Raw genomic sequence first — 14,888 nt, forward strand, 5'->3', positions numbered from 1 at the left:
AGTCATTATTGTACTTCCCAGTTATGGAAAATTTATAGAAAGTTTTAGGAACATAATTTTGATAATATTACTGTAGCTTAGATCAGTACTTCTTAAATATTTTGCTCTCAGGACCCCTCTACTTTTAAAAATTATGGAGGAATAAAAGAGCTTGTGTTTGTATGGATCACACTTATCAACATTTACCATGTCAAAAATTAAACTTGACACATTCACAGACTCCTGTAAAAATAACAATATTAAACCCATTAGGTATCTACCGGTGCATGAACAAAATATTTTACATGGAAGATTCCTGTATTTTTAACAAGTACAAAACGATGAGAAGAGTGACATTGTTTCAGGTTTTTGAAAATATCTTCAACATCTGACAAATAATACACACACACACACATCTATGTCCCCAGCTGTCTGCAAGGAATATAAATCCTTCCATTTCCCCACCATCCAGTCAGAACTGAAGAAGCTTCTTGGATGAGAAGCATCTTCAAAAGAAAAAGAAAAAACAAGGAAGTCCAGTGGCCTCCTGAAAAAGCACCTTTGGGACATCAAACCAGTATGCGTTTCTCAAAAGTTGCATTCAAAAGTTGCATTCAAGATATTAGTTTGTCTCATTGTTTCTTGCATACTTGCAAGATTTTTTTTTTAACCATCCAAAATGTCCAGGAACGAATTAAGCAGGAAAAAAAATAGTCATGTTTGTATCAGTCATTACATCAAGCATGGGAAGGTTTGTGAGTTAGGTTGCTTTTTGCCAGTGTAGAAACGCAACTCATAATAATTGGTTTTTTCCATTTTGGAAAACCTTGCAATTTTTCAGAAATTTACTGACGATTTTTGCCATCGTAGAATTATAATTCATAATATTTTGGTTTTTCAAGTTTTGAAAACATTTAATTTTAATTTTTTCATAAACATTTTGGGGACCTTGAATAGTGTGTGTGTGTCCCTTGGAGAGGTCTTCAAACTTGGCAACTTTAAGACTTGTGGACTTCAATTCCCAGAATTCTCCAGCCAGCTCTGCTGGATTAGCTCTGCTGGCTGGAGAATTCTGGAAGTTGAAGTCCACAAGTCTTAAAGTTGCCAAGTTTGGGGACCCCTGGAGGTTGTGCGCGCTCACACACACACACACAAACAAACACACAGAGAGACAAAGACCCACAGACGACAGCCTGGTCCAAGGCCCCGCCTTTCAAAGGGTTACCGAAAGCGGAAGTTGCGTTCCTTGGCGGAAGCGGGCAATCGCCGCGCGGCATTGTGGGGCTTTGGTGGTAAAATGGCTCCCTTCGGCCGGGCCCTGCTCTCCATCCGCACTTGGAGCCGTTTCTGCGCCGGCCGGAGAGCGCTTTCAGACGGTCCCGATGCCGCGTCGGGATGGAAACTGTACGGGGCGCTTTGCCTGCAACGGAGGCCGCTCCTCGCACAGCCCCCGAGCCCGGAGGAGGAGGAAATGGCCGAGCTGACACGGCAGGTGGGGCGCCGCAGGGGCTGGAGCTGCCCCGGGTGGGGAAGCAACGGCGAGGCTTTCTTGGAGTCGAGGCCTTCGGGGAAGAGGGGGCGGGGAAGACCCGCTTTTTTCGGGTAATTGGGCCCTCTCTGCCCTTCCAGAAGCCTTTGGGGAGTGGGGGAATCCCAGCCCTAGAAGGGAAGGGTGGAGCCCAGCGATGAGGCTTTGGGGGGGGGGGTCCTGCTGTGGCTCTCTGGATCCACCGGCCATCTGGTCCTTGCAGCTCCAAGCAAGGGTTCGGTATGGGGTTTCTTTTGGGTGCCTTTGAGGCAGGCTTGACGCGCGGTGACTGTCTGTGGAGAAATCTCTGCAGGTTCAGATTAACAGAGTTGGAAGGGACCTTGGAGGTCATCTAGTCCAACCCCCTGCTCAGGCAGAGAACCTTATACCAGATAACATATAACAGATTTTAATAGATTAACAAAGTTGGAAGGGACCTTATAGGTCATCTAGATTACCTCTGTTAATAGATTAACAGAGTTGAAAGGGACCTTATAGGTCATCTAGTCCATCCCCCTGTTCAAGCATGAGACCCTACACCATTTATGACAAATGGCAGTCCAGTCTCTTCTTGAAAGCCTCCAGGGATGAAGCTCCCACAACTTCCAGAGGTAACTTCTGTTCCATTGTTTGATTCTTCTCACTGTCAGAAAGTTCCTCCTTATTTCTAGCTTGAATCTGTCCTTGCTCAGTTTCTATCCATTATTCCTTCTCTGACCTTGAGGTGCTTTGGAAAATAGTTTGACCCCTCATCTCTATGGCAGCCCCTCAAATATTAGAAGACTTCTACCATGTCCCCCCTCCCCTCGCTCCTTCTCTTCACTAGACTAGCCATGCCCAGTTGTTTTGGTGAGATTTCAAAAGGGGGTTGCCATTGCCTCCTTGTTAGGGCTGAGAGAAAGGGACTGGCTTAAAACTTAGAATAACATTGTAACTTTGAATGTAGCTATAGCACTTATACCGCTTCACAGTGCTTTACAGCCCTCTCTAAGTGGTTTACAGAGTCAGTGTCTTGCCTCCAACAATCTTGGTCCTCATTTTACCGACTTCGGAAGGATGGAAGGCTGAGTCAAACTTGAGCCTGGTGAGATTCGAACTACCAAATTGCAGGCAGCCGGCAATCAGCAGAAGTAGCCTTAGAATAACTTTAGAATAAAAGTGAACTATTGTCACTTTGAAAGTACACTAATCGACATATATTAAAATGAAGTTTTGTTGCATACAGCACTCAAAAGGTCACCACCTCCAATATACATCACATAAAACATGACATAATAAATAAGAACAAAGTTATGCATATACCCACATATATGACACAGAGAAACAACAAAGTCTAGTTCGGATGTATACATGTACATGGCGGGGAAAACAAATCTTGAAAGTTTACTAAACGGATGACATGGGATACAAAGCTGATACAGAATCAAGGTCAAGGTCACCCAGCTAGATCCAGGCCTAAATGAGGACTAGAACTCTGCTTCTAGTCTGATGTGTTAACTACTACACCAAATTGTGGCGATACCCCAAAATCATCTTTGTGGGCAGGACTTCCCTTCATCCATCTGGAAGAAGCCCAAGAGTGCAGGATCCTCATACAGAGGTCAAGGAATTGTGCATCTTAGTAAGAGTGTTTCCTGGAGTATGGGGGTTGGAACAGATTTGGCTTTCATCAGTAATTATTTCATCATGAATAAAGGCAAATATACATGTCCCAGGGTAAAATTGCAAGATAATGATTGTTTCATCCTTGTTGGTTGTCTTTTGATGTTTGGGGGAAGGAGTTGAGGTAGGTTGATCCCACAGAAGCCGATGTGGCTTAAAACCCAATTAGCTGTCACTCATCGCTCTAAAGTAGTGTTTCTGAAACTGGTTCAAGAACCCTGGGTCTGTGAAATCCAAATTATTTGTCAGATGTTGGAGACATTTTCAAAAACTTGAAACAATGTCACTCTTCTCATTATTTTGTATTTGTTAAAAATATAGGAATCTTCCATGAAAAATATTTTGTTCATGTACCGGTAGATACCTAATGAGTTTAATATTGTTATTTTTACAGGAGTCTATGAATGTGTCAAGTTTAATTTTTGACATGGTAAATGTTGATAAGTGTGATCCATACAAACAGAAGCTCTTTTATTCCTCCATAATTTTTAAAAGTGGAGAGGGGTCCTGAGAGCAAAAGGTTTAAGAAACACTGATCAAAGCTGCAGTAGTATTATCAAAATTATGTTCCTAAAACTTTCTATAAATTATCCATAACTGGGAAGTACAATAATGCCCGTAAACATATATTTCTCTGAAGAAAGGACCTTCTAAACTCTTTGATAGTGGGGTTTAAAATACAAAAGCATGAGAATTACTGCTGTGGGGAACCTAAGACTAGATGGACCAATGGCCTATATAGGGCTAAGCCATTCTTCATTTAATTGGGATTTAATGAACTAGGATCTCATGACAGGCTGTAATATAAGTGAATGAATGATTTTGGATTTATCCAGATTTGTAAATATTATTCTAGGATGTGTGTACAAACAAGCTAGCTTCTACCGCTTGGCAACTTATTTTCTTTTCAGATAGAGGTAGAGAAAAGCTTGTATTCAGACCATGAACTCAGATGTTTAGCAGAGGATGAGTTTCTGCGTCAAAGGAGTAAAGAAAAATACGATATTCCTGAGACGATTGTCCTGGTCCAAGATATCGAAGATGCCTGGGAACAGAAATTTCAGAAGTTCATACCTGCCCCACGGATAACAGGTTCAAATCCATGCTTTTTTTCCCCTACTAACTTTGTTGGCTATACCTGCATTCTGATGAATTCTACATGCTTGAGAAGACCATTGAGAGAGAAATCAGCATTTTTCAAGTCAGGTGGAGAAGACTACAAACTTTAAAAAAAAAATCATTTCAGAGTGCAGAATTTCACACAACCTTACATTACAGAAAGGCAGATGCTGGTCACATGACTGCGAAGATGTCTTTGGACAGCGCTGACTCAATGGTCTTGAAATGGAGATTAGCACTGTCCCCTATAGTCAGCAAACGACTAGCGGAGTAAAATCCACATTGGGACTCCTTATGTGGAAGATCACATGATTATTTCCATCCAAAGCCGATCAATTTCAAATGACCTTTGTTACACTAGATCAGTTAGCCACAAGCTAGCAACATTAAGGATGCTGAATATTAATAGGATGAAAAAAATGTGCACGACAATTAACTGCAATGTGTGGTTTTAAATTTTACATCTTTAAATATTAAATATCTTCAGAAAAAATCTCTTTCCCTTACCTCCAATAAGCACAATCAGGTACTGGCTGTCCTTTTTTATTTGAAAGAATGAACTTGTGTATAATTTTTCTGCTTTTTTCCCCTGGAGGCATTTCCCACTTACCATAGGCAACCCACTAACTGGCTGTCTCCAGCTCCTGTAAAGCATCTGTCTGGTTGATTCTCCAGGCCAGCTAAAACCAAACTGCTTTTACAGTTTCAGCTGTCAGGAATAGGTATGATTAAGCCTGGCTGAATCTAGGTAATGGCCAAGTTGAACTGAAGGAGAGACTTTCTGTAATGTTATTGTTTTGTGCTGCTTAAAGATGGCTGATTTTACAATGCTACTATGCCTTAGAGGTGGCTTTTGTCAAGAGCTTTGCAAAATCAAAACCAATTTTAAGCCAAGTCACTGGATGGAAATTGGATAATTAATTTATCTGCATTACTGATTTATAAAGAATAATAAGAGTATAGATGCTGTTTGCTATCACCAGAAGTAGGGCAGGATTGTGCAGTCAGTTCAGTTTGCAAATTGCACCTGTCGTCTTGGTGGCAATTCTCTTGCTTATTTGTCCTTATGGTAGCCTCTTTGGGTTGTTGAGTAGTTGAATACTTCTAATGCTAAATTTCTTTCTGAGCAGAGGCTGACCAAAAGAACGACCGAACCTCTTTGAACAGGAAGTTGGACCAGAATTTGCTGCTTTTGGTTAAGCAGAAATTTGGAGATGAAGATATATGGCTGTTGCCCCAGACAGAATGGCAACAAGGAGAGACGTTGCGAGGCACAGTAGAACGGGTCTTGGTTACCCTTCCAGGTCGGCGACATATTTATATTCTTTAAAATTTCTCCACTTTTCCCTTCTTCCCCCCCCCCCTTCTTTTCCCTTCTTTTTCTTTATGTACTTTCAGTTTCCTTTGTTGGGTGTATTTTTCAGTTGCAATCTTTTTGGGACAGAGAACCTATCCTTTCTTTTTGAAGTATCTTGTATCTGAACAATAATACATTTGTGTTTGTGGCTTGTTGCTTTTGAGGCAATATATTTCATTCTTGTGGTTTGTTATTTGTGCGTTAATAAATTGAGAAGTTGGCTGCTGTACAACAGGAGCCATGGTTTATGGAAGAATATGTGCGAATCCCATTCAGTTGCAGTGTAATCATAGTTAAATAGGAATAGCACCTAAATTACAAACTGTTTCATACTGTTTTACAGCATTTCCTAAGTCAGGGGTGTGAAACTCGGATTTCATTGAGGGCCACATCAGGGTTGTGTTTGACGTTGAGGGCGGGGGTGGGGACTGAGTGGGCATGGCCATGGTGGGCATGGCCATGCATGGTCCTCCTGGGTTCTATTTTCAGCCGCCCTCCCGAGCTCCGTTTTCACTGGCAGAGGGCTGCAGGACACTGTCAAAGCCGAAAACGGAGCTCAGGAGGGCTGTACACAGCCCTCGCAAGCTCAGTTTTTGCTGGCAGAGGCACCGTGGTCCTTTGCTGTTTCCACTTCGGCCCCATGGGCCAGATCTAAGCACCCCATGGTCCAGATGCGGCCTGTTTGGCCTTGAGTTTGACACCCCTGCTCTAAATGGTTTATAGAGTCAGCCTGATTGAGAATCTCTGTAGTCAATATTAAAACACATGTTGGAATTGAAGGAAAGCACTTTAAATAAAGGGGTGGGGGGCTGGGGACAGGGATGGAATCATTGTTTGTTCTCATGGTCTTCACTGGGTTGCTGCCTTTTTCTTTTCCTTTCCATCTTCTGAACCTCCCAAGGAATCCAGACGCAGGCCAAGTTCCTAGGAAATGCACCCTGTGGCTTTTACAAGTTCAAGTTCCCCACGGCAATCCGCACCGAGACCAACACTGGAGGGAAAGTGTTCTTCTTCAAAGCCTTCTTGGAGGGCAGCCCCCAGCTTCCACCCAAGGAGAAAGCAGACTACTTATGGGTCAGCAAAGGAGAGCTGGGGGACTACTTGAAACCTGCCTATCATTCTCAGGTTTCTCGGTTCTTAGTGGATATCTGAATCCCAGAACTATGTTTCTCTTCTGTCACCATCAGTGTGGAAAGTAAGAGGAGGGACTTCACTTGGATAGTGGAGATAGCACCCTGTGTCTTTTGTATGTGTGGAAGCTACGTTGGGTCCAGGATAAGGATAATAAAATAAATACTAAACAAGCATGCCAAGAAACGGCGACATCAATGTTTAAGCTGTCTGGTGTCTTCATTTCCTCACAATGCAAACAACTGCCCAAGGAGCATAACAGGTAAGACTGCAGACTAAGGCTGGGCTAACAAAAATCCATCCTCTAGGCTAGGGTACCTGTCTGATATCTGCTCCTATATACGACTTGAGTGAAGCAGCGTCTTTGTTACCGGGACGTCAACTTTTCCTAGGGGGATGTAAGGAAAAAAAAAACAAGCAAGAGGGCCCGCAAAACATGCTGCCCTGAATCAAGAGGATATGCAATGCCACGAGGCAGGTGGATTGGAATAATCAAGCAGATGGAGAGATGGAATGGGCAGCGCGCCTCCTTCTTCCATAATTTGCTGGATTTAATAGTAGGCCACCTGTTTTCAATCGAGAGCTATATTGATTTGATTGGTGCGCCATTCTGGAGCTTTGAAGCAATTCCCACAATAAATGAGTAGCGAAAAAAAAATCCATTGCTGCATTCACACACCCTTGTTAGTTTGAGCCAAACTCTCAATTCTTTGGTTTTGCAAGTGAGTCTGGATCGTAAATAGCAATAGCAGTTAGACTTATATACCGCTTCATAGGGCTTTCAGCCCTCTCTAAGCGGTTTACAGAGTCAGCATATCACCCCCAACAATCCGAGTCCTCATTTTACCCACCTCGGAAGGATGGAAGGCTGAGTCAACCTTGAGCCGGTGAGATTTGAACAGCCGAACTGCAGAACTGCAGTCAGCTGAAGTAGTCTGCAGTGCTGCATTTAACCACTGCGCCACCTCGGCTCTAAACTATAGTGCTTGATCAAATGATGCGTACTTAAAATGTTTTCCATCATTTTGAACCCCGGCATCTTCCTCTTGTGTTTGCCCGATTCTTGGCAGATGGGGAATTCTTGTTTTTAAACCAGGTTTTATACCACAATGGGAGTAACGTGCAACCATGGGTTTGCATCAGCTGTGTGATCATTGGAGGAGACTTTTCTCAGCCTGACTCCGTTTTCCTAATATGCCATCGTGCCAAGGGAAGAATGTACATGTCTGTCACATTTTCCCCCTGTCACGTTGCAGACTGGAGGGAAAAGGTCCATATATAAGACATTCACTTGGTTGAGCAAAAGGCAAACTTGAGGTTGAGTTTTGTTCTTCAAAAGGGAGGGAGTATGACATGTTTTGGATAGAAACTAATTTGCTCTTCTCTAACTGGCAAATGAGAATTAATTAGTGGAGATACGTTTAATCTTGTGATTGTATTTTTACAATGACTATGACAACGATCTATCGCTGTTCTATGTACACTGAGAGCTTATGCACAGGAGACAAATTCCTTGTGTGTCTAATCACACTTGACCAATAAAGAATTCTAATTCTAATATCTAGTTACTGGTTAGGAAGGAGCAATCTCTGATAGGTTTGTCAACCGTTTCCAAACATTGTAGATTTGCAAAGAAATCACTTCCATAACATCCTTGTAACCTGAAAAAATACAGTCTGTTTCCTTCTTACTAAGAGCCATGGGTGGCACGATGCAGTATTGCAGGCTAACTGCTCATATTGCCATGAGCTTGATTCCCTCAATCCTGAATTGCTCAAGGTTGACTCAGCCTTCCATCCTTCCGAGGTCGGTAAATTGAGGACCCAGATTATTGGAGGCAAGATGCTGACTCTGCAAACCACTTTGAGAGGGCTGTAAAGCACTGTGAAGTAGTATATAAATCCTATTGCTATTGCTACTTTTAAAAAACACATCTGTACTTAGAAGATCTCGTCTTGAGATAGAAGATATGATCTGGAGTTGCCACATGACCAAGTTTATTTGTGCAATCAAGATGATCTAGAGTTCTGTTGTAAAAATACTGAAACTCCAGGCTTATTGCTTCCTCTGGACAGCGGTGCAAAACAGAATATGATATGAGTCTCCTGAACTGGATTCAAAGCAGAAGATGTTTATACGTAGTGTAATTAATAGTATTGTTTGGAATTTGTTTTAATCGGGAAACAATATCTTGCCTTTCTCTGTAGTCTTTGGCCCCCTACAAATCAAATAAACTACCTTTTAGTGTCAGCTTTGTCTCAAATTTTTAAGTAATATGAATTAAACTCCCAGCTAATCAACAGAGACCTTCCCCCTTTTTTTTGGTGACCAACACACAACCTTGGACACACACACACACACACACACACAAATAAAAATACCCACGTTTCAATCACTTAAGTACCATTGCAGGGACTCCAAAAGTAATGGAGTCATTGGCAGGGACATTAAATCACCCATTTGGGAGTTTCTCTTGCTAGTTGCTCCCAAATTTTAAAAGAAGAAAAGGGGGAAAAACCCATCCCCGCATGCTGCAAGCTATCTAAAGTGCAGCACGTCAGCTTTTTATTTTGTAAAAACCAGGCTGCTGTTGCCAAAGCTGTAGGGTTGCAATAAATAAAATAGCCTTCTACAGCATGCGGGCCCCCTCCAACCTTCCTGTGTTCTGAAAACACCCTGGGAGACTCCTTAGGGACTCGGCTCAGCTGTTGAGACTTGGACAGGCAGAGCAATTGCAGACTGGAGGGGGAAAAAAAGAGGTAAAGATGGATTTGAGCCAAAGAACTATAAATTAGTTTCCCAAGGTCTGGTATAACTAAAGCCTCTCATGATGGGCGGGTGAGGAGAAGGAGGTTAAAAGCAGCAGACTACTGCTAAGGGCAGGGCATGACAAAGTTTATTTGTGTGCACCCCCCACTGGCTTGGGTTGAGAGTGGACACAGTGTGAGATGCCTGCAAAATTTACTTGCCAGATCTGGAGAATGGTAAAAATGAAAATGACTGTTGCAGATTGAGTAATTTACAGCCTTTTTCTACTGGTCCAAAGACACCCAGCCAGCTTTCAGATCTACAGTGAGACTACAAGTGTCTCTGTCTCTCTGTCTCTATTGCTATCTCTACATCTCTAGATGGTGAGAGAGATGATAGATAGATGATAGATAGAGGTAGGTAGGTAGGTAGGTAGGTAGGTAGGTAGGTAGGTAGGTAGGTAGGTAGATAGATAGATAGATAGATAGATAGATAGATAGATAGATAGATAGATAGATAGATAGATAGATAGATACCATGTTTCCTCCAAAATAAGACAGGGTCTTATTTTCTTTTGACCCCCGAAATAAGCACCTGTTCTTATTTTCAGGGAGGTCTTATTATTTTTGAGGTGCAGGGGGCGGCGAGCATAGTCACCTCATGGCTGCTGCTATGTTGCAGTATTTTCAGGGAGGGTTTATTTTTTGGGGAGGGCTTATTTTAGTGCATGTGCTGAAAAGCATGATTGGGCTTATTATCCGGGGAGATCTTATTTTCGGGAAATAGGGTAGATAAGATAAGAAAGATAAAATAAGAAAGATAAGATATAGATGGGTGGGTGGGTAGGTTAGGTAGGTAGGTAGATTAGATGATAGATAGATAGATGATAGATAGATAGATAGATAGATAGATAGATAGATAGATAGATAGATAGATAGATGATAGATAGATAAGATAAAATAAGATAAGATAAGATATAGGTAGTAGGTGGATAGAAAGAGACAGAGACAGACAGATGGTAGGTAAGTAGGTAGATATAAAGATTAGAGAAAGATAAGACAGATATAAAGATAGATATATAGATATAGATGTATGAGAGAGAGGGAGGGAGAGAGAGAGAGAGAGAGACTTTTACCTGTCTATATTCAGTATTATGTACTGTATGTCTAATACCCAAGTTTTTGACATTCAGCTGCCTGCAAAGCTTTATCTTCTGTTTCAAAAGACGTCGTCCTTTCCTCTGACTTTCCAAGACATATTTTAGCTGGCTCTTTTGCATTCCCTCCCCTTGCCTTATCTACTTACAAAAAGCAAGGCTTGTTCAAACCAAGCCCCATCTGTTACGTTTGCTTTACTGCACTCCTGCAGGATTGAGGAGAGTTGGGCGGGGGGGGGGGGGGGGAGGGATAGAGCTGCTAGTTTTCTTGGCAGCCTTCTCCACATTTAAAACACACCGAGGCTTTTTTAGAAAAACAAGTTTACGTTGTAAATTCTTCCCTATCGGAAGCCTGCAGGCTTTTAGTTTAGTCTAGGTTTTTTGTTTTGTTTTTGTTTTTGTTTTTTTGCTGGCCATTTCTGAGAATCGGGGCTTGTTTCCTTTCCTTTCTATGAGTCGGCATCTGCGATCAGAAAGGGGCCAACAATGGAGAAAGGAATTCCATTCACGGGGGCCAGATGGCGCAGCCGTTCAAGGCAGGGATGCTCAAAGCTTTCAAACATCTCTTTCCCAGATTAGCTATGCCTAATGAGGAATACCGGGGTTGGCTGCCAAGGAGCTCTTGGGTAGTGAAAAGGATTGTGAGAATTGTGTCACATTCCATTCCGCTTGTGGAAAGCGTGGTCCAGGTGGTGTGACCTTCAATTATCCATGGGAAAATTAGCCTTTCCCAAGTTTAATACCCACCAGACACAATAGCTCGTAGAATTCCCCATCCAGGATTACTGTCTGTTTGTCTGTCGGTCCGTCCATCCACCCATCTATCTATCTATCATCTGTCTGTCTGTCTGTCTATCATCCATGGGAAAATAGCCTTTCCTAAGTTTAATGCCCTCCACATACAATAACTCATAGAATTCCCCATCCAAGATTAATGTCTTTCTGTCTGCCCGCCCGTCCGCCCATCTATCTATCTATCTATCTATCTATCTATCTATCTATCTATCTATCTATCTATCTATCTATCTATCTATCTATCTATCTATCTATCTATCTATCTATCTATCTATCTATCTATCTTATCTATCTATCTATCTATCTATCTATCTATCTATCTATCTATCTATCTATCTATCTATCTATCTATCTATCTATCTATCTATCTATCCATCCATCCATCCATCCATCCATCCATCCATCCATCCATCCATCCATCCATCCATCCATCCATCCATCCATCCATCCATCCATCTATCTATCTATCTATCTATCTATCTATCTATCTATCTCACAGGCTGCCTGACTCCTCCAAAAGGAGGGGTAAAATATCCATGTATATCCAAATTAAAACATAGACAAGACAAAAAAGAAAAATCAACAGGACCTCAACATTTTCAGAACATCATCAGGGTGGGAGCAAAGAGATGGATCTTTGGAGAGATTCTGTGCCAGTGATAGCATCTTCTTAGGTCCCAATAGATGGCATTAATTGAGGGCAGTGAAGCACATTCACTCTTCTTGAACTGACTGGAAGGGTAGAAACGAGGATTGGACATAAGCGGTCCCTCATATAAACTACCCTATGCTGTGAAGGGCTTTATAGATAATAACCAGCATCTTGAATTGCACCTGGAAGCCAACAGAGAATCATTGCATCAGTGATGTCCAAGCAACCTATTTCAGCATGCCTTCACTGCCCATGCTGCCATATCCTAGGCTATTCAGCAATAGCATCTGAATAATATGGGGGTTTAAATTCTAATTCTTTTGAAGGACAGCAGGTAGAGAAAAGGTTGATCTGTTAAGCAGTTTAATATAAAGAGAAGGGGCATGACTCAGTTCACAAACCATGTTTAATTTAGTTTCTGTCCTAACCCATTTGCTAGATTATAGAATGAATGAGCTGGAAGGGACCATGGAGGTCTTCTAGTCTAGCCCCCTGCTCAAGCAGGAGAACCTATACTATTTCAGATAAGTGACTACCTAGATTCTTTTTAAAAACCTCCAGTGATGGAGCGCCAACGATTTCTGGAGGCAAACTATTCCACTGGTTAATTGTCCTCACTGTTTGGAAGTTTCTCCTTAATTCCAGGTTGTTTCTCTCTTTGATTAGTTTCCAACCATTGTTTCTCTGATGCTTTGGAGAATAATTTGACCCCCTCTTCTTTGTGGCAGCCCCTCAAATCCTGGAATAGTGCTATCATGTCACCCCTAATTCTTCTTTTCTTCACGCTAGCCAAACCCAAATCCTGCAGCCATTCTTCATCTGTTTTAGTCTCCAGGCCTTTGATCATCCAAGTTGCTCTTCTCTGAACTTTTTCCAAAGTCTCTACATCTTTTTTTGTAGTATGGTGACCAAAATTTGTTGCAGTATTCCAGGTGTGGTCTTACTAGGGTTTTATAAAGCTGTAGTAATCCTTCACGTGATCTTGATTCTATGCCTCTGTTTATACAACCCAGGATGTGTAAGAGATGCTAAATTGTGAACTAATCAAATGGACCGGTTTTTTTACAATGAACTAAAACGAACCAAGATTAGCATACTGTGCAAAATGTACCCGCTAAATATTTAGCAGATGTGATTATGTGGAATAGATGTTATCTTACTAAACTCTTTGTTGAGATCATCTGCAGACCTTCTGAGGAATCTCTGGATTGTTTGGTACACATTCTGAAGAGCCTAATTTTGTTTTTCCTCTTCAGGACCTGAATCTTCAATTTGATGCACTACAGTGACATTGGGACTGCAGTTGCTAAAATACCAAGCCCTCTAAAAAAAAGCTCTCCGTGACATGGTTCTCCAGACCTTATCCAGATGGGCATTGGATCCAGAGACCCTGGAAGTAGCTGAGCTTCTTATAATGCTTATGTGAAGGTTGACTTGGAAAGCCCCTCTTTCTGCCTGCAGCTTGACAAAGAAGCTAGGGGAAGGGGCATAATTGGAATGTGTGGGAAGCTGGGTGGGAGAAAAGGAATTTACGTGAGCTGTTGGTAGCCTAAGAAAATCTCGCAACTCCAAGGTCAAAAGCTGAAGACTTTTGAAAGGTGCACACATTTTCCCTCACCCAAAAATGCTGAACCCGGATTGGTGGACACTGGGCAACCTGGGGAAGGAAAAGGGGGTTTCGCTATGCTGTTCTTCGTGCCAAAACCTCAGAACTGACTTTACTTCTTCTGTGCCCATATGGATTTGTCAGTAAAGCTTTACTCTTGGTAATAAAAAATATCCCGGGAGTTTCTTTTGCTGTGTATGCCAATGGGATGGTCAACAGCTTGTCTGTCAATTCTGACCGGTAAAATTTACCCATGGAGCTGGACTGTTTATCTGAGAGTCACAGATTTTGACACTCAGTTGGAGAAATTCTGAGAATCATCTGCAAGAGTCATCTCTCTCTCTCTCTTCTTTTTTGCAGGAGACATCAGGAAAGCAAGCCCTAATCTTCACATCTGGTTTCATCGAATGGAGAAAGAACAATGTTGTTCCTCAAATTTCCTGCTCCCAGTCTATTTAGAGAGGTGGTACACCAGTCCTTAATATGCCTGTTCTCCTTCTTAAGTTCCACCTTGGAGATTCACTGAGCTCCCCCCTTTTGTTCTGGCCTAAGCTTCCCAAGAACATGAAGCAAATTCCTAGTCCCGACAAAAACCTCTTTTATTAATTGACTGTGAATTCTGCTCATTCACATCCAGCAAAGTCTTTCAAGGGAGGATTTACAGTCACAGACCTTATCTGGCTTGGAGAGCTGCCAGGCTGATATCTGCAAAATCTGGCAAGGAGTCTCAGAGAGTCATGAACGAATTAAACGAACTAATTGTCTCCTGCAAACTCCATTCCCCTTTCAATTCTCTTTTATTTCCTCTGGGAGGGGCCATTCATCATCCACCTGTGGCCTTACTCCCAAGTCGACCCCTGTTCTTTAGCTGTGCCCTTCGGCTGGCAACTCTCTGCATGCGCGCACTGGGAACAGGCTCCAGTTGTTCGTCTGCCTCACTGATGTCTGACTTTGAAGACAGCTGATAACTGGCATACAGCCCTGCCCCCACTCTCTGCCTCTGACACAGAGTCCTCATCAGAGCCTTCCCGAGACTCCAGGAATGGCCCATGTTCCTCCCCAGCCTCCTCACTGTCCGAATCTGCTGCCAGCTCCTCTGGCCACTGGCAGGCCACAACAGGTGGTACACCAGTCCTTAATATGCTCGTTCTTCTT

The 14,888-nt window shown here is 42.4% G+C and overlaps 1 protein-coding gene across 2 annotated transcripts; it reads left to right on the plus strand.

Annotated features, from left to right (window-relative positions):
• Positions 1 to 1,242: 1,242 nt before the first annotated feature.
• MRPL46 (mitochondrial ribosomal protein L46) lies at positions 1,243 to 14,509 on the plus strand. Of its 2 annotated transcripts, none has more exons than XM_087704302.1 (4): positions 1,243 to 1,471; positions 4,081 to 4,261; positions 5,419 to 5,592; positions 14,094 to 14,509. In XM_087704302.1, exons 1-4 carry the CDS (start codon positions 1,277 to 1,279, stop codon positions 14,213 to 14,215), a joined length of 672 nt encoding a protein of 223 aa, XP_087560428.1. In that variant the 5' UTR covers positions 1,243 to 1,276; the 3' UTR covers positions 14,216 to 14,509. The 2 variants fall into 2 exon arrangements, with proteins under 2 accessions (XP_087560428.1, XP_087560427.1); XM_087704301.1 differs by lacking the exon at positions 14,094 to 14,509 and adding an exon at positions 6,547 to 6,974 and having other exon boundaries at positions 1,247 to 1,471.
• The last annotated feature ends 379 nt before the right edge of the window (positions 14,510 to 14,888 follow it).

Source organism: Thamnophis sirtalis, unplaced genomic scaffold (genome assembly GCF_051295495.1).
Source record: "Thamnophis sirtalis isolate CommonGarterSnake01/CBP01778 unplaced genomic scaffold, rThaSir2_p1.2 scaffold_2, whole genome shotgun sequence".
Taxonomy (NCBI): Eukaryota; Metazoa; Chordata; class Lepidosauria; order Squamata; family Natricidae; genus Thamnophis; species Thamnophis sirtalis.